The following is a 19947-nucleotide window of genomic DNA, read 5'->3' on the forward strand; positions in this document are numbered from 1 at the left end:
GACCATGCTGATGGGTTTATATCAGTGATTATATAACAAGAAGGCAATAGTCCTGTGGACATTTCAGAACCATCTCAACCAAGTCCCTGCAAAAACAAAACAGCTAGAAAATTTCATGTGCATCTATCTCTTATTCACCTACGTGTCCATATAAATAGCACAGTGACTAAGACTAGGACAGTCCTAGGTAGGACATACAAGGCACTTGATAAATATTTGTTGAATTAATAAATTGAGTTGAAGCTGGGTGAAATTAATAAGTTGTTTCCATATTTGTGAATTTTTAAAACTGATAACTTTTGGTTGCACAATACTCCTTTGAATCTCATGATTAGAAGCTGATAAAGTGATAAGCAAGTGTCTTGTATTGATTGTCTTTGTTTTATTTGTGTGTTTACAGGCAAATGGACATAGTTTTGTACATATGGAACATGAAAAAGCTGTATTACTACTGAAGAGTTTCCAGAACACAGTAGACCTAGTTATTCAACGTGAGCTTACTGTCTAAATATTTTTTATAAATAGTGAAGATACGTCTAGCCAGACCTAATGTTCAAAAATAAATTTATACATAGAAACAAATTTTGCCAATTGCTGGACCAATGGCAAACATTAGTGCCAAATGTATAATACTATATGTTAGCACTGATCATCCTTAAAAATGTTAACTATATAAATATGATGTTCATGTGGTTATGTATTAGTTTTAATTGTCAGCCTTTGGCTGTGCATTGGTGCAGTTCTGTTTTTATTTTTTTGTTTTCTTTTTTTTTAACCAAATAAGTTTCTTCTCAAAGTGGATTTCATATAATTTCGGAGCACGGAAGCACACATAAGCTCTTTACGAATTCTGCTCTCCATCAAAGACACTGCCTCAAAGTTGTATATGCCTTTATATAGAAAATACAAATATAAGGAATTATAATTCCCATACAATATTTCTAGCACAAGGTATATGTTGGCATATATACAAAAAGAATATAGAGCAAAACAATATTTTCATAAACTAAACATCTCGGATTGAGAAAGAAAATATATCTTAAAATAAGACTTTACTATATTGAATCTTTTTCAATAAAAATTACATGATAATGCCTTATGAAAGTAACTGTACATATGGTATAAAATGTTTATACTTGGTTCCATATTCATTTGCTAAATTCTCATAAAACAGTGAAATATTTCATAAATTAGCCATTTATCTCTGGGACCTGAATAAAAAAATAGTACAAACCAATTTATTGAATACCTTTAGCTAATTACAATACATGTAGAGTTAAAATACAGACTAAAGGCCATTGCAGATAAATCTTTTTCACCACAAATTTAAGCAGTGAATGATGGGTGGCAGGAAATGTATTGCTTTATTTCATTCAAGTTTATATTGATTATAAACTGTAGCCCCTGTGATTTCTTTACTTGTAAATGTGGAATTTATTTGTGTGTGCTTTATCTAATTTGCTACTTTTAAACAATTTAAAATGAGTTCGGGGGATTGATAAAATTTATCATTAAGGAAGACTGTTGTTAGAAAGTTATGGTTGGAGATTTAAAAACTTTGGTATTTAAATATGAAACTTCAAATATAATTTCTCAGAGCTATAGTCTACCTGTATTATTAATTTCAGTATCTGCTTTTGAAATAAGAAATACTTTTTTTCCAAAAAAGACTCAAAGTATATAAAATCCTGAATTTTGTGTCACTGGAGAGAAAGACAAGTATAGTAGTTAACATAGAATTAGTTATTTTTACATTGGAACTGTTTTCCTCTATAAATGACCAAGTCATTTTATAATCCTTCGAAATATTTATTTTATATATTAGTCATTAATTTTATTAAAATATTAATTTGAAATTCCAGAATAATTTCCCAGAGTTGGTTGTTTGAATTCTCTCTCATATTTCCACATAGCTCTTTAAAAATATATATGTAATAAATTTTCATGCTAGAATTTTAAGTATTCTATTAGAATTTTCACAGTAGTGTCACATATTGATGTCACCGAAGCTCTGAGAATAATATTTGTAAGTTAATTGTTTTATGGGGACATTGAAAATATTGTATTTTTGTAGGGTCTATTAAAATGAATGTCACTTATTAGAAGTACAGTGGTATTTTTTGGTAGTAGAATTTGTCAGTTGAAGACAAATGATACTTCACTTTATAGATGATGCACTAATTTTGATGTTGCTTTATGTCAGGATGACATTATACCATGATTTTATAGAGTTTCACATTTAACAAAGAATTAAATGATTGGCCTATTTAATATGTTTCCCAGAAGTAACTTTTAAATGCATTTTAATATATTTACAGTTTCTGATGAGAAATGTTTTTCAGAGCCTAATTTCCTTTGTCAAAAACTTGCACCAAACCACCATATCCAGCCCCTATTATAGGATGATCATCATTAATCAAGATAGGGGCCCTCATTGTCATCACAAGGTCACTTAAAGGAAAAACAAACTCACAGTTGTAGTTTAGCGACAATGAAGCATCTGAAATCAGCCAATCAGTTCTGGTTAATCTTTTACAGGAGAGGTGGGAGAAGAGCCAGATATAGGACTTCCCAAGTCTTTTCTCTAATGTCAGGTTTCCACAGCAACTCCAGGGCTTCAGGAGATGCTTCTGAGGCACAAAGCTGAGAGGCTCATGATCCTAGTAAACACCTCTGCCACTCCTGATGTGACAACATTGTCTCGGCCAATGCGTTAACCCTTCCTGTTCTGCAGTTCAGAAAAAGGGATCCCTGACCAACTGGAAAAGAAATCTGATGTGCCAAAGCACCTCATTGTCAATTGTACTGCCATGCTGCATACTGAGAAAAGGCAGGTAATAATGAAAAGAGGCACTTTTTTATTTAGGTTGACGGAAAAAAAGAAAAAAAATCACTAAACACTTGAGGGGGGACAAAAATCTAATTGAGTCCATAGTTGACCAAACCAATAATACATTGATTTTTGAGTATTGGCTTTTTTGGAGTAACTGGTTTTGCTGCCAGAAAAAAGAATCTGGTTTATGTGAACAAAAGCAAACAAACAAAAAGCAAAACAAAGCAAAAAAGTTAAAGGTGTGCCTTTTAAAAAAGAACAATCAAAACAACAAAAATATGGAACTCATGATGGCTCCAAGAGACTCTACCTCTTGGTGTTTAATTTTTATTAGAATCTTCCTGCTGAGGGAGCTGTCTATATCTGATGGATCAGTAAGACAATGGAGGGGAATGAGAAAAATCAGAGGTGGAAAGAACAAACACTGAAAATTATTAGTAAAATTGCTGCAGGTTTTACAAACCAAATAGCATTAGTGGACAATTTTTAAAACTATTTACATGGCTTATAACATGTTGTCACAAAGCTCTCTTACCATAATTTCAGCCTTCCAGACAACACAAGTCACCTATACAAAATTGACAATTTCAAAATGTAAGTGTACTTTTGACAAGGAACAATCAAAGTCAGTATGACTAGAAACATTTATATCATGCTAATTTATTGCTCATTGAAACCTATAAAATAATGTGTCCCAGTTAATTAGGATAGTAATTAGACATCAAATTACATGGACATTGTTTCTGGGCCCTACCTTGGATTACCACCTTCAAGATGGAAAGCAGTTTTAAAGAGAGGGTGACAAATCAGCCTTAATTTGTCTTTAATCTTGAAGATGATCACACACATATCACTAATATAATTGCTTGTTTAAAGTAGGACTGAAATATTTTTTTACCAGCAGAGCTAAAGACAGAATATTCCGAGGGAGGAAATCATTGATGAAATTAGATTTATATATTTAAATATTAAGCAAAATGTATCTGAATTTGCCAAAATGATTAGACAAAGGAAGCCAGAAAAACATTTTACTTTTAATCATAAAATCTATTTAATATCTCCACCACAGTTTAAAGCTTTGGAAAAATAGTGTGTTTGCCAATTTGTCCTTTCATTGGCTTTTAATGCTGTCGTCAATCAATTTGTGGCCCTCATTGGCACACAGATCAAGAATGTCTATTCTGATAACAGTCTTATCATGAGGTCACAGCATAGCATCACTAGATAAAAAGCCATGTTGGTAGAGAACCACCACTCTAAGTCTTTGGTAAATTCAATCAGACAATGTGTTTGACTTATTCCTGATATACTGACCAAGCAGCAGGTTTATTGAAACACTGGGTCAGGAACAAGTTATGCAAATAATGAACTCCCATAAGTTGAGAAGATGGGTCCTTCATCTAGGATCAAGAAAAGCAGGGTTGAGGTTCCAGCAAAGTTCCGTTCCCAGAAATGCTAGATCTCGCAAAAGCTGAATAAAATGTTCAAACACTGCGTTGGCAATGTCCCTCTCTTACGGTTGTAGGTATCTGATGATCTATTGGAGGGAAATCTTCAGACACGAGATCACTTGCATGAACTTTTCTCCTTATCAATACAACCACCTTCCATTAAGAAAAGCATCCTGCCTTGGCCCAGAATATATCCCCATCATTCAGCAAGACCATCCCCCACGTAGCCATAATAGCAAGAAACTAGAATGTGGGCTGTGGGAAAACAGATGTGCCCTGTAGAAAGCATGTGGATTAATATTATAGGAGATCCTGGGCATCCGCTTTCTTGTGCATTCTTTCAGCTCTATTTGATCTCAACCACTCAGAGAGTGTATTTTCTGAAACACCCCACTATGCAAAACTAAGACAGATGCAGTCAAGCTTTCTAGTTATATGCTGAACCTTCTGCAGGCATTTCTGTTTCTAGCGTATAAAACTGACCTCTCCTCATTGCTGCTGTTGCTGCTATAGATCCATCCCTGTGATGTTCCAAAGGCAGTGGATGGCTGTCTCTATCCTGCTGATACAAGGATAAGAGGCCCCCTTAGAGTTCTAACTGTCTGGAGACCCTTAAGTATCAATGGATGGTCCAAGCTTCCTGTTTGGGAGAAACTTTCTTGGGTGATCAAGGAACCTGGAGTAGTAGCATTGACCAAGGCTCAAAGGCAGAGCACTTCTGTCTCTGACAACAGCAAAGCTTGTGGGTAAGGTTGAGGGTGGCAATGTCTTCATAGAACTTTGTTTCCACATCTGTTTTTAAAATGTTGAATTTTTACCATTTTACCGTATGGAGGACCTTCTCGGAGCCTCCTAGCTGATTGTTACTGGGACAGGTTCCAATCTTCGTCCCCTTTGACACTGTCTGCAAGAGAATGGTTTGGAAACATTCTCCTGTGAGGGTATAAATTGTACAACTTCTGCTTTGGAGAATTCAGAGATTTCTGATAAATGGAGAGAAAAGTCTACTCTAAGATTTGATTTAAAAGAATAAATGAAAATCTAGGAATATGGAATCCCCTGGTTTTTTAATTATGTGATTATTATAATCTTCCCCGAGAGCAGTTTTATGGGCAGTATAGAAAGAAGAATTGAGAAGGGAAATAATTCGCTGGATCCAACTTTAGAAACGTCAGTCACCTGCTAGTTTTCCCAGTTGGATTCTGTTATAAAACCGTCATCTCATGGCTGGATGTAAGTCAGGCACAGAGGAGAAGGGTCTCTCTGTAACTGCACCAATACCTCCCCCGAATTGTCCTAGGGGCTGCAAATTACTGTGGTGTATTTTTTGTGTGTGTTTTTATTTTGGGGGGGGCACGGGGGTTACCTGATTTTGTTAATGCCAACACTTCAAAGAGTGGAAGGTTGTGAAATTCAGGCAGTGTTCATGTAGGAAGCACTGAAATCCTGTGGTCCTTAAAAGCCTGGAGTTGGGACCAGTGTAGGCCTGACCCAAAGAAAAAGCCATGGACAAAATTTCCACAGGTGTGATTGTCAAACCTAGCATGATATTTTTTCTCTTCTGAAAAATAAACAAAAACAAAAAAATTTTTTTTCCCATTCTTTAAGCTAGTATAATTTTCAATGTTTGTAGAAATGGGTTTTGAGGGAAAAATTAAATAAATCATCCAATCTTTCTCTAGTTTTGAAAGTACATATATTTTTTCTTAAAACTATCACTGCTGCACAATTGTATTATTTGTGCAAGTGTTTTTCCTTCTTTAAAATAACGTGATGGGTAAGCAGCCTACAAAAAGTCAGGCACCTCTATACCTAAAGTAAAATATCTTAGATAGAGACAATTAATTTCATGAGCGAACCGCGCATTTCCACAGGTAAACAATTAGTGTAGCTGAATCTCTGATGCCTACGGTATGCCATTCATAAATTCAAAACATTTGGGGTCATTTTATTGAAGAATGTAACAAAAACATTAAATGCAAAGTTTATCACTATTTGTTGAGCATCAACTATATACCAGGCACTCCAAAGGATATAGCATGGTCTCCTCGGCACAGAATCTCACAATCAAACGGAAAGATAAGGAAACTTCCAGATCAAAGACAGTACGAGGCAATGTGGTGAGTCCCTTTGTCCCTGCTCTCAACCTGTGTATTGCAAAAGGCAGCAGCTTCTTTAATCAAATCTCTTTGGGGTTTGAGTGTGTTTGTTCCATTTGAAGCTGCAGGTAGGTCTCCCAGCTGGGTCCTATGGTCTTTGGGAGGCCATTATGAATGTTTGCTGGGATTTAGGGCAATATTTCATAGGCTACTGGATACCTTACTGGGAAAGACAAATAGCAATCAGAATCCCTTGAATCTTTGGAAGAGAATTTTGCCACACATTTGTTCTAAAGAAAAGAGAGACTATAATGAAAGATGATGTATGTCCCTAGACCTGGCCCGACACCATGTCTTTATGTCCCTGACATGAAGGGGGAAAGAGGTGGAAGTCAGTAGTTTAAAAGGCATGAGGTGTTTGATTGAAGAGATTCTTCTGTGTGGAGTGTCCCCAAAGGGTCCCTTCTATGGCCACTGCCTTTTGTAGACTATCAGGGAGCATGGGAGTCCAGCTGGATCCAATATTAGAATGATCCATTCAGAAATGCAAGAAGCTGAATAGTCATTCAGGTGATTGCATTTCATGTTTATTTATTTAACGTCCTTCAGTCAGGTGAAGAACATTTTCACTGCCTACTGTTCAATCTATCCCATGAAAATACTGTTTGCATAAGTTTGGTCACACATGTCCCCATATCATAACCATTTATTTATTCCTCTATGGAAAGTCTGATCCTCTAAATCGAGGAATTGTTTGTTTTTTTAATTTTCTTTACCCTATACATAGTGAGTGCTTTAGACACCTAGAAAACCTTACCTTCCCCTGAGTACTCCCTGTGCTTTTCAACCTCAGCCTTTACTCACATAGGGCCCTTACTGGAATGTCTTCCTCTCCCCATTCCCTTTCTAAATTATCAAAATTATATGCAGCCTTCAGGATTCAGTTCAATGATCACCACCACGCTGAAAATTTCCCTAATTTTAACTGGAAGAGATTTCTCTTCCTTAGTACCATCATATTATTTTTTTTCTATATTTTATTGTACTTAGCATATTCTACCTGAGGTCATAGTTATTTGGTGTTTGTTCTTTCTCTCCTATCAACTGTAACCTCCATGAGAGAGAACGGATCGCATAATACTTAAGAGAGGCATTCTAGAGCAAAGAGCTTCCAGAGGTCACATCTGGTTTTGCTTATTACGTATCCTTAGTGCGTGTAATACTGTCAGAAGCATAGTAGTAGGTGCTCAATAAATATTTGTATAATGATTAAATGGATGACAGGCCTGGCATGTAAACACACTTAATAAATATTGAACTAAACAGGAAGTTTATGTTCAATTTGCACAACCTTAAGCCATGAACTTCTCTTTCTCAGTTCGTTAACCATTTCTAGTTTGTTTGTTTGTTTGTTTGTTTGTTTGTTTGTTTCAAATTCTCCCTTTTAACCTAATCCTCCTCCTCTCCTCCACATTTCTTCTAAGACTTTTCAGGCTCTTGTGCTGTGTTTCAGCTGTTGTGTTTAATTTCCCTTTTATGTGTTCTAAGGACTTTCATACTGTTCAAAAAGTTTAAGTGGCTTTTGTTCATTTCATCAGAGTACACCCTATCTATCCTTTTGATCGGTTTGGGTTATATTTCTCTTCTTGGAAGACGTCAGGCATACAGATGTCGGGAATCTCTCAGAGAAATGAGTACATGAGGTTGAACTCGTAGAGCCGTGGTTTTGGTCTTCCAGGCATCTTAGAGATAAACAAGCCCAGTTCCCTCATTTTCCCAGAGGCCTGAGGCCTGCAGAACTGAAGTGACTCTGCGAACCAAGGAAACAAAAGTATGTGGTTGTATCTGGTTTTAGACCCCTTTTTAAGGTTCTACCTGTACAATGTGACTTGCTAGGTAGATTACTTTGCTAAGCTCTTTTTAAAATTTGGAGACGTGAGGAATAATAAAGGGAGTGGTGATAGGGATGGGGCTAGGGAAAAGCAGTCGGGCAGAGGGAGCCCCAATCCTTTTTTAGCTCGACTGTTTAATAAAACTGCTGCCTCATGCTGCGTGTTCTAGAATAACGAAAAGTCTGTCCACAGGCTTTTGGCCATAGTTCAGCATGACAATATTTACACACTGAATTCTGGCATCATCTCATGGACAGTTTCCACCACCCTCAAGTGAAAATGTCATATATCCAAAACTTCTCCGGCCACTGCAAAACCTATAGAATTAACACAATTAATTATTTAGATAGATCACAGAAAATCTGGATTACCTTGACAAAAACCACATGTCCCCTCCCAAACTTTTATTTAGGTCAGAATCTGGCCTGTGGATTTCAAAGTCGAAAGAATGCCATTTACACTGTCTTTACCATTGGTTTCATTAGATACTTCCCTTGCTGGGGCAGAAAATGGAATCCCGCCCCTGAAAAGAAAAACTGTCTCTAGTGGGGAGAGTCCTGGGTTGGTAAGCTCCTAACCATAGATTCTTTATCATCTCATAAAACCTTGCTTTCCCTGCAAGTAAAGCATTTCTTGCTCAGCTTTCTCTCAGAAATATTTCCCATATTTTTCTGTTCAGGTTCCTAACAAATTGACTGCAGAAGCGAGTCAAATATTCCTAAACATTACATCCACTTCTCATCTACTATTTTGCTGATATTAATAACACTCCCTCTGCTTCTGCATTTTAATTCCTTTGTATGTAGAGAACTTGCTATCTCCTCTTTATATGAGGAGAACTTGCTAGCTGGCTGACTATGGTTTCTCTTCATGAAAGAAAGTTCCTGAAAGGAAACTTCCACCATTTTCTTTGATAGTACGATACCTCAAGCTCTCCAGAGGCCTACACTTTAGATTTATAGCCCAGTATCTACATATTTACATGAGGAAAAGAATGCCAATATCTGTTGCAATAAAATGAACTGAAATATTGAGAGAGTAACATTATTTTAGAGTAGTAAATGAGTAAGAATATTTTAGAATAATAAGAGTACGTTAAGTATTTTAAGTAAGAATATTTTAGAACAGTGAGTAATAGTGAGAGCAGACATGAGGGGTGGATGAAGGAGAGAAATTAATAAGTTATTAATGGAATAAGAATGAGAAACGGATAAGAGGGAGATAAAGAACTGATACAGAGAAACTAGATAATAGAAACCAGACCCAGAATCAAACGCTTCCTCCAGTCTCGTGGTGTCAGGCCTCTCCTTCAAACAGCCCGGAAATCCCTTCCTCTTCCTCCCTCTCTGCGGGCCAGAAGAGTGATCTTTCAGCTCTTCTTGGTTTCTCGCCTACTTTTCACCCTTCCAAAAGTAGAAAGAAGAATTCAAAATGAAAAACAAGGCATATGTAAGAAATATATTTCCTTTAGTTGCCATCTATTTCTGGAAACTATTTTTGCAATGTAGTGTGTCATTTGTAGTCATGCAGCTCGTCTGTAAAAGGAATATCACTAAAAGTTATAGAAAAAAATTACCAGAGAATTTTTTTCTGAAATAGAGGCCAGTATCAAACAATGCAGCCATAGGTAAAAATTCTGTGGGGAAATGCGGAAAATTTGTTCTATCGTAAGAGAAAAAAAAGACCTTGAGAGGATCTGATTCATGTCTACAATCAGGAAAGAATTAATGCTACTTGTAAATTCTCCAGAGGAAAGGCTATCAATTCCCTCACTAAACCACCTCGATAAAGCAACAAATCATGTGTTTCATCCCAAAAAGACCCTCCCTTTAAATTACTAGATTCAAGGGCAGCTGGATGGCTCAGTGGTTAGTGCGCGAGCTCTGAACAGGGTTGCCGGTTCAATTCTCACGTGGGCCAGCGAGCTGTGCCCTCCACAAGATTGAAGGGCAACAACTTGGAGCTGATGGGCCCTGGAGAAACATACTGTTCCCCAATATTCCCCAATAAAATTTATTTTTAAAAAAATTACTAGATTCAAGTCTGACATACACTGTCTTCGTACATAGTTGGACAGATGCACATACTTTTTAGGAAGATGTCTGCAGTTAAGAAGAGGTGCCACTAGATGGCGCCCTTATATCTATATTTTATATCTGAATCTGAGCAATTCTCTAGCTTGGACTACCGCATTCTGGACAGTCCATTTTTATACCTGTTGTGCTGATATCACTGGGAATAAATAATTGTTAATAAATCTGTTAACACCCCTTTCCATGCTCTTTTTAGAATATTAGTTTGAAACAATGCTCTAAATTTAAACAATATAGAAAAATATTTAAGAGCTTTTAGCTTATTTTAAGCAGTTTCTATATTTTTTCATACAACCTGTCAAGTTGTATCAGCCAACTTGGGACCTAATCATAGGGAGAAAAAGAAAGTCTGTTCTCTAAAACTCAGGTGAATGTGTGCTTTAAAGTTTTGATGTTTCTAATTGTTCTGTTTAATTACTACATTTGTCAGTTTACTAGTTCTCTCACTTGCTTGTGCTTTCCAAATATTTTGTGCCTATATGCCATTATTTTAACCAAACTTCCTTCAGATATGATCATTCCAAATATGTGAGAAGATATTTGCTACAAATTATTTACAATATATTTTCAAAATGAGCTCTCCAAAACTTAAACATTGGGAATTAAGTTCACCTGGCAGAACCTTCCTAATATAATTCTAAAACTAGTCCAATCTGAGTACATGTGTATAGCTTTATTTCCAACTGACATCTGGCAGAAACTAGGCACCTAGTATAAACTCCTAATTTTTCATTTGATCTATGTGTACAAGAAGTTAGCATAATATAATCAGAGTTTACCTTATAAAGTGAATAAGGAATGTATTTGAAAATGTATTTCATAAAGTGATCATCGGATTGAAGGAGTACCATGTTTCCCCGAAAATAAGACCTAGCCGGACAATTAGCTCTAATGCATCTTTTGGAGCAAAAATTAATATAAGACCCGGTCTTTGTTATTATATTATGTTATATGATATTATAATACATTATATTATATTATTATATTAGTCCCGGTATTATATTATATTATATTATTATATTATATTATATTATATTATATTATATTATATTATATTAATTATATAAGACCCAGTCTTATAGTAAGATAAACTGGGCCTTATATTTGTTTTTGCTCCAAAAGACACATTAGAGCTAATTGTCCGGCTAGGTCTTATTTTCAGGGAAACACAGTAGTTTGCAATTCCCCCCAACCTCCCTTCTTTCAGTCAGAATGTCTGGGTGTTGAAGGCACAGAGTCTCTGCTGGCAGCTTTAAATGACAGATGTCCTTAAGCTATTTTGGTTCTTAAATATTTGGAACTTCCGGGCCTCTTCTAACTGGATCATTGATTAAAAAGCCAAAAGTTTTGGTTTTACTTCTAAGCTAATTATATCCTCCCCCTCACAGCTTAGCCAGCACCCTTGTTTGGGCCTCTCCTTTGCTAATTCTCTCAAAGCCCTGCTTATGTGAGGTTTCTAGTGTTTGCCAACCATTTAATCCTTTTTTCTTCCAACCCCAAGCAAAAAGCAGAGAGAGAACAAGGTGTTCTTTCCCAAAGTCTTTGCGAAACTATTTAAATCCTCTGGCCTTTTCCTACAAAGAAAACAGTTTCCTTCAGGCCACCTGATCCCCAGCTGCTAGTGTGGTATGTTCTTTCTTAGCAAAACCAGTTCAACCTTCTTTGGAGGTTGATGTTTTATAATTTTTTTATGACCTCAACCTGATGATTTAAGGGCAGTCTTGGGTTTGCCTACAAGTGTGCTTCCTCTCTTTGCAGGGAAGATAAATATCTCCTGAACAAATTTAAATTGTATACAATGTGGCCGCGCATTTTAAAGCAAATACACCAAGGGTCCACCATTGTTTCATTCTTTTGAACACAGCTTTTGGCTTTCTTTATTGCCTTGTTTCCTATTTCTTCATTTTTTCTCATCTCTTCTCAGGCTTCTGTAAGTTTTGCATGATAGATTTCGTTGTAGAACTTGGAGCTAAGTATCAGAATGGAAATTAGGAACAATTTGTGCTGAGAAAGATGGGAAAACTTACCTGAAAGCTATTTATGTAGTCCAGTAGTGGGTTTTTGTTTTGTTTTGTTAATGCTGGTAGCACCTCTAGATTTTTGGTATCAACTGTTACCTACAAGTATTGTGTGTGTGTGTGTGTGTGTGTGTGTGTGTGTGTGTGTGTGTGTTATGGAGAATCCTAATTTTGTATTCCTGGGAGCAATCTCTAGGTCCGTGCTTCCTGCCCAGCAGCCAGCACAGTTCCCCTAAGTACTGAGCTATGGGTTCCCTTACAGCACGGGGCTTGTGGCTTCTGCCTGGAGAGTCCTCCTCTGTTTTACCACCTACACTCCATTATGCAGAAAAAACATGATCACTTGCTATCTGTACCATAATGTAAAGAGGTTGGGAAGCTCGGCTTTTAGGTACAACAAATGGGAAGATGACCAACATTGGGTTGGAAGTGGGGCCCTCAGCAGCTGAGGGAAGAGAAGAAAGCAGTGAGGTACTGTTAGTTCAAATGCCTGGTTCCCTTTGAAACACTCTGTACTCCTCCCCATTCCCACCAGGATGCTGATTGTCCAGTGTATCACCTCCCTGCAAAATAAGTAGTGACGGATGGTCGTACTCAAGATTCCATTTACTGGCTTTGATGTTCCTTAGCCAGAATTCACCTGCAAAAGAAAAGGCACTCCAAATTTGATTTTTCCTCTGTGTTATCATCATACAAACTGTTCCTGACTTACAATACTTGTCTTTCTTTGCTGTCATTCTGTTTGTTTTAAATTATCCATCTTTGACAGCAAGTCTTTGGGTATACTTGTATTGTTCCTCTTAGCAATTAAGTCTTTTGCACTTGATAGAATCAGTCTCATTATGATTGAGACAGATTCTCTAGCAGGTCATCATTCTGATATGTTCTTTATAAAACCAAGAATGTTGCTATTAAACATTACAGATCTATGTTTAGACCACTTCCCAGAAAAATCCAACAAAACTTGGCACGTTCTCTCTCTCTCTCTCTCTCTCTCTCTCTCTCTCTCTCTCTCTCTCTCACACACACACACACACACACACACACACACACACACACACACAATCAGGCACTTGTTTTTTAGGTTCTCACATATTTCCCCAAAATGATAGTTGCTATTCCTGATTCCTGTGACCGAGGGACCTAGGTCATTAAAAGCTACTCAAAGGTAAGGGACCATAGCTCCTTTTTTTTAAAGATTTTATTGGGGAAGGGGAACAGGACTTTATTGGGGAACAGTGTGTACTTCCAGGACTTTTTTCCAAGTCAAGTTGTTGTCCTTTCAATCTTAGTTGTGGAGGGCGCAGCTCAGCTCCAGGTCCAGTTGCCATTTCTAGTTGCAGGGGGCACAGCCCACCATCCCTTGCGGGAGTCGAACCGGCAACTTTGTGGTTGAGAGGACGCGCTCTAACCAACTAAGCCATCCCAGAGCTCAGTGGCAGCTCAGCTCAAGGTGCCGTGTTCAATTTTAGTTGCAGGGGGCGCTGCCCACCATCCCTTGCGGGACTCAAGGAATTGAACTGGCAACATGGTGGATGAGAGCCCGTGCTCCAACCAACTGAGCCATCTGGGAGGCAGTTCAGTTCAAGATGCCGTGTTCAATCTTAGTTGTAGGGGGCAGAGCCCACCATCCCTTGCGGGACTTGAGGAGTTGAACTGGCAACCTTGTGGTTGAGAGCCCACTGGCCCATGTGGGAATCGAACCGGCAGCCCTCGGAGTTAGGAGCATGGAGCTCTAACCACCTGAGCCACCCAGCCGGCCCCTCCTTTTTTTTTTTTGACTTTCCATATTTCCAGTATGTTCACCTACCCCCACAACAATATGTTTTCATATCATATTCATCCAAGTCCGTAGGTATGTTTGAATAAATCTAGCTTAGAAAGGTATGAGATTCTCTCCGGAGTCTTCCTCTGGACCATCCTAAGACTTGTTTTCTAGCCAATCTATGTGTTTATCATATGTATACGTGTACATATATATACATGTATATGTGTATATATATGTTGAAACAGTTCATTTTTACGTATATATAAGTTGAAACAGTTTATTTTTTCTTGCTGTACATTCAATTTAATCAACAAGTGTGAATAAACAAATGATTTTGAGAATCGTATGAAGTACAAATAAGCTGTGGTCCCCCCCCTCAAGAAACACAGTCTAGTGGGGAGACACGTAAAATGTCTAAAAAATGCTACTGTATAGGTACAAAATATGAAGGAAGAATAGAGAACAGTCTATTATCACTTTCTCTCCCATTCTAATAAAATGGCAAATGCTTCCTTTCAGCTTTATTGTTTTTATAATGTGGATGAGGAATCTTTTTCTCTTTCCTTAGGATGGCAGGCTCCTATCTCTCTTATATGTTCTTTTCCAAAAAGGGCAAAGTCTCAGGTGACAATGGGTATGTAAATAACTCAGTAGTGTCTTGAATGAACCACATCACGGAAGGATAGTCACGAGGTTAGCTAAATTCTCACTTTCCACTTTCACTTGATTTTATCCTTTCAAGAGGTTGCGCCTTACAGGTCAAAGTCAGAGGGGCTGCAGGGATCCAGGGCAGCTCTTCCTGTAGGGAGGGCACTAAAGCTTGATAACAAAGGTCTACTCTTCCACTTGAAAAGATGAATCTGAGGAAAGCAGAAAGTACAATGGTTAGCATTTAGTAACTCTTGAAATTTTGCTTTAAAATAATTCATATTTGTTTTAAACACCTAAGAAAAATGTACATCGTTCTGGTGGATTTGCGTATTTTAAATACATAACATGTACCTACCTACAAACAAAAGATAACACTCTTTCCTGTTAGCAAACACTCCATTATTAGGGGCATGCTTTGTGTTTAAGAACAGAATAGGGCCCATTAGAATTCAGTAAGAAATGCAACTTGACCAGCACCTATGATAAAATACTCTAGGAAGTCAAAAACAAACAAGCAAACAAAAAACTAAAGACTGGCTGGGATTCTGCAGGTACAGACCAGTCTCAGTCAGGCCATTTAGATGGACGGCTGAAATAGCCACGTGGCGTATCTCCCAGACCCTCCTCTAAGGGTCCTCCAATGTTGACAATTTGAGCTGCCCTGACAACATTTCTAAGCACTAAGAAATGGCAGCCATCTAATCCGTGCAAGTTATTCTGAGGGAAGAATCTCTTCAGAGATTACACTAGCAAGAGAAATGGCCGATAGAGTTTTATAGCCAACATAATCACAGAGTTTATGTTTGCTCTTTGAGGTTAAAACCAAGGATTTTTTAAAACTCAAGTTGGGATTAGCCTAGAAGTGGGACAGGCACTGCATAACAATAGTGGATTCAAAACAAGTACAGCCATGGTCTGGAAAATTTGCTGCTACTTGTTAATAAAGTGGTGAGTTTTACCTTGGAGCAATTTAGTGTCTTTGTAAATCAACTTAGAAAATGTGAGTTTATTAAAACTATTTGTAATGGATTGTGTAGTATGCCTACATTTGAAAATGAGACACTTAATTACAGGTGTCCTGACCTTCAAGTACTACTTTGGTCATACTGCTGGAGATCACGTTTGAAAGGTATTGAAAAGAGTACCTATGTATATTTAGTGGCCAACATGAGGAAACCATCTTTTCATTTTTTCACCATTAAATTGAACTATTTATTTAACACCTTCATCCGGAAAGAACAGCCATGGAGTATGATGTCCTTGTTTTTTGTTTTGTTTTGGTTTGCTTTGTGTTGTTGTTTGTTTAGTTATTTGTTCTTAATACAAGGTTATATATATTTAAGGTATACATCGTGAAACGATTACTACACTCAAGCTAATTAGCATTTCATCTCACATATTACCTTTTCTTGTTTGTTTTTGGTGGTGACAGCACCTGAAATCTACTCTTTGGGCAAATTTCCAGTATTCAATAAAATATTTAGTACATTCATCATGCTGTACATTCAATCTCCAGCCTTATTCGTCATAGGCCTACGAGGCAGGCCTCATTCCACTCAGAAATCAGCTTTTCTGATATTCGAATCCTTGTGGTTGAAAGCAGTAAATGTCCTAATATTGGCAAGATTGGTTCTTTTGTGAACTATATTCTTGATTGTATGATAAACTAGAGGAAAGTATGTAACAGTTATGTCTGTAATTCTTTAAGAAACATGATATAGCAGGGAATCACTTATACAACCTCAAAGAAAATTGAGAGAAATCAAATTGTTTAAAAAATTAGAAGGAGTCAAATTTAAATCTGCAATACATTATGAGATGTGTTACAACAATTTTAAATTCTTGTCTGAAGAATGAGCAGATGTGGTAAAACTATTAAATACAGTAGTGTCAGGTGGCCTTTCAGCCTGGAGGAGCTCTATTTTGCCCAAGGAATGATCTACCAGTGAGAGAATCTGTACAAAGTCACAGAAGTAGCTAATCATTCTCTAGTTTAATCCAGAGCAGTTAGTTTTCCTCCAGGCATCTGCTGCCTGTTTTTAGAGACCATGTCAGACATGAAAAGAAGCAGGCTCTCATTTATCATATGCCACATTCAAAGGAATAGCTGCTTGTGAAGACCCTATTATGTTTTGTTTGCCTGTTTCAGAAACAGATCTGCTTACCTGTTCTTAGTATAAAGCAGTGCTTCACGTAGCTTTAAAGATTAGTCCTGCATCAGATTATTCTAATGTTTCCCACCTGCAAAAACCAAGCAAAGAAGCCTCAAATTCTGAAATTCACTGGAATATTGATAGAAGAAATTATTTTAGCATACGTAAGATCATTGTATTCAAATCTCTGTTCATTATCAAGTTTGCCCCAAACTCTACAAGTTGTAGGAAATCCAGGCATTTTATTGGATGTTAGAACTCTATAAGCTCTCTTGGGAAAACAGAAATTAATGGGCTTTTGGCATTTCAGGAACTCATTGTTGAGATTGTCAAGGATTCAGTAAGGAACTCTAACAAATAGAACTGTAACAAACAGCATGTAATTAGTGAGAAAGAAATAAGCATTTCTAGTGAAATCTGTGTGCAGTGTACGTAACACTGCACAAAGAGCATATTTTATTTAGACTATTTGTAGCTAGATGTACCCTAAAGACAACTAATTATCCAGTAATGGCTTGTCTCCTACTTCGTGGGTGATGTTGTTTCTAGTTTTTAATTTGTGTGTGTCCGGAGGGTGAGTCAGGTGAAAGGTGTTACTACTACTTGACAATCAGCTCCCCAGGAAGGGTCAAATCTGGTCGTGTATAGTGAATTTCCCTCATTTTCTCAGGGCAATTACATTTAAATATGGGCCAAAGGCTGATGTCACAGGAATGATCTCAGAAAATAGCTTTTTGGGAAGCTTAGGGGACAGGACAAGTGCAGTCTCCCTGGAACCTCTGAAAGTAAAATGCGTAGGTCTGCTTTTCTCAGCCTTTTCTCAGACAAGGCTGAAACTTCAAGTCCTTGTTACAGATTGTCCTGGAATCCTAAAGTCTGGTTTGATCCGTTTATTATCAACTCCAGAATAACAGAGGAGTGTACACAGGGAGGACTTGTATCAGGTGAAGGGAAATAATCATTTCCTTAATGAAAAACCAAATTCTAGGTTATTTACACTAGCTGCCTTGATGGGGGAGGGAGGTCACAAATTTAGAAGTTGTAGTGGTTTTTGTTTTAACATTTGGAAAGATGTTTCAAGCAATAATATGTTAGATGTGCAATACTTTTATCAGGTAGGTGTGCTGGCCTTGTAAAGGTAAGACAAGACTTGTTACAGCAGGCTGCTTTTATTTATCAAGCTAAGATGAATGTGCCTTCTGAAGGGCACCTTTTGATTATATGTTTAATTTACCATTTGGGCTGAAGAGTTCAACCTCCCCGGGATTTTAGTTCCCCTTACGCAAACTACAACACACTTATTGCTTTCTCCCTGCATTTCCCACCTCTCAGCCTACAGGACCAGACTGGCAGGCCATTTTGTCCATCTTCATAGGTCTGCCACACGAGAAGCATCCTGTTTCTTTAAATCCCAAATGTTCAAATTACCATGTAGAAACCAACTCCCTATCAATTTTCTCCACATTTAATCCTTGGCTTCTTGTCATATTTTCATTTTTCTGCATTGGTTCCCATGGTAACAAGTCTGTTGGCAGAGAAAGTGTGACTCCGCTTTTAGCCTTCTGCACCAATATAAAATCGGTCTCGTGATCCTTCAAGGGTCATGTACAATCTTTATTAAGTACAGGGCAGGAAGAGACTACAGTTCGCCAGGCTAATGCCTCTAATCCCTCATCCCACCGCATGCATCTCCCAGCCTATCCCCAAACCAAGTCCACTGACCCAAGAGGAAAGCGTTCAAGGACACCACCAAGAATCCCTTCACGGATTGATACAACCATTCAAAGGGCCCTCCTATCCAACTAGATGCAAGCAGGGAACCTTTTGGTCCAGGAGGTTTCCTCTTCTAAGTATCGGTGACTTAATGACAGGACTGCATAATCAATGCAATGCCCCAGCTAACAATGGCTGCCTGAAGCTACTTGCACTCATTTTTCTATAAAATATTCTCAGTATGCGTCTGAGATGTACACAGCCCGGAGAATAAGTGTGTCCTGAATTAAGCCTTAAATCAGTGTCTAAGACGGGGCGGGGTAGGGCGGCATTTAAACAGATTATCTCCTAGTAAGTAGTTTAAGTGGCACAGGAGGGCAGGTCCAGGATGCTTCCCGGAGAACTGAGCTCCTGAAGATGAGGAAGAGGTAACAAAGATATGAAGAGGGCATTGTAACTGGTGGCTGGATGTGCGCAAGGGCCAATCAGGGTTCAAGCACGGAGAAAGTAAGAAACCTACTGACAGCTGAGGAACTGGAGCTTAGAGAAAGGAGTTTTTAAAAGTTAACTGTCTGCAGAAAGGGAGCCTGCAGATGAGAGAATAGCTTCATGCAGACTTCGGCCCATCTCTACCTACAACATGTTTTTCATAGTACTATTTCCCTTAATAATAGATTATATATTTGGCTTTGAATTTTAGAATTCTGCTATGGCTTGGCATTAAATTATATGCCTAACAACCCCAAATCTTGTAGGTCCTCAATATTTAGAAAAAGGTAGGAATTATTCATAAGAAATTAAACAGTCCTCACACTTGAATGTTTTTGTTTGTTTTTGGTTTTTTTGGCGGGGGGAGAAGTTAATGAATTCAGGAGAATGAAAATAGATGTTAGAAATAAAAATGTGGCTGTCTCAGCTATAGTTAAGAAAATTATCAAATGTAAATGATTCCTGTTTTTTGTTGGGTCTTATAAAATATGGGATACTTAAGCACGTTGAAGTTTTAGTTAGCTAATTATATTGTACAAAGATATTTTTGGCCCTTTAAAGGTTATTTTCCTACATTAAGAAAAGTTTTCTTATATTAAAAACTTTTTATTGTGACTCAGGTTTTGTCTCTGTAGAGACTCCTACATAGGTGTTTTTCTTTGTGTACTTGTTTTGCACAGGTAATGAGGTTAAATAATATCCAGGTATGCAGGTCCACTGACCTTTATAGGATTAAGAAAATCATTTGATGGACAGAAGAAATCACATTGTATTTCTTTGTATCTTT

General features: G+C 37.5%; 2 protein-coding genes across 10 annotated transcripts in view; one reads left to right on the forward strand and one right to left on the reverse strand.

The window, feature by feature from the left end:
- The window catches only part of LRRC7 (leucine rich repeat containing 7), a 526722-nt gene extending 513240 nt beyond the window's left edge, over positions 1-13482 (forward strand). For all 9 annotated transcript variants that reach the window (XM_088791197.1, XM_074334934.2, XM_074334932.2 and 6 more), the window contains one exon: positions 401-13482. In XM_088791197.1, the coding sequence (XP_088647323.1) occupies positions 401-508 (108 nt within the window). In that variant the 3' untranslated portion in view covers positions 509-13482. The remainder of the gene's footprint in view (positions 1-400) is intronic.
- Positions 13483-14877: 1395 nt separating this feature from the next.
- The window catches only part of LRRC40 (leucine rich repeat containing 40), a 56522-nt gene continuing 51452 nt past the window's right edge, over positions 14878-19947 (reverse strand). The window contains exons 16-17 of the transcript XR_012497278.2: positions 16971-17046; positions 14878-15014 (exon numbers count right to left, since the gene is read on the reverse strand). The gene's annotated coding sequence lies outside the window, so the exon portion shown is untranslated. The remainder of the gene's footprint in view (positions 15015-16970; positions 17047-19947) is intronic.

The sequence above is a fragment of the Rhinolophus sinicus genome, chromosome 14 (assembly GCF_057876585.1).
Source record: "Rhinolophus sinicus isolate RSI-liver-muscle chromosome 14, RSI-T2T, whole genome shotgun sequence".
Lineage (NCBI taxonomy): Eukaryota > Metazoa > Chordata > Mammalia > Chiroptera > Rhinolophidae > Rhinolophus > Rhinolophus sinicus.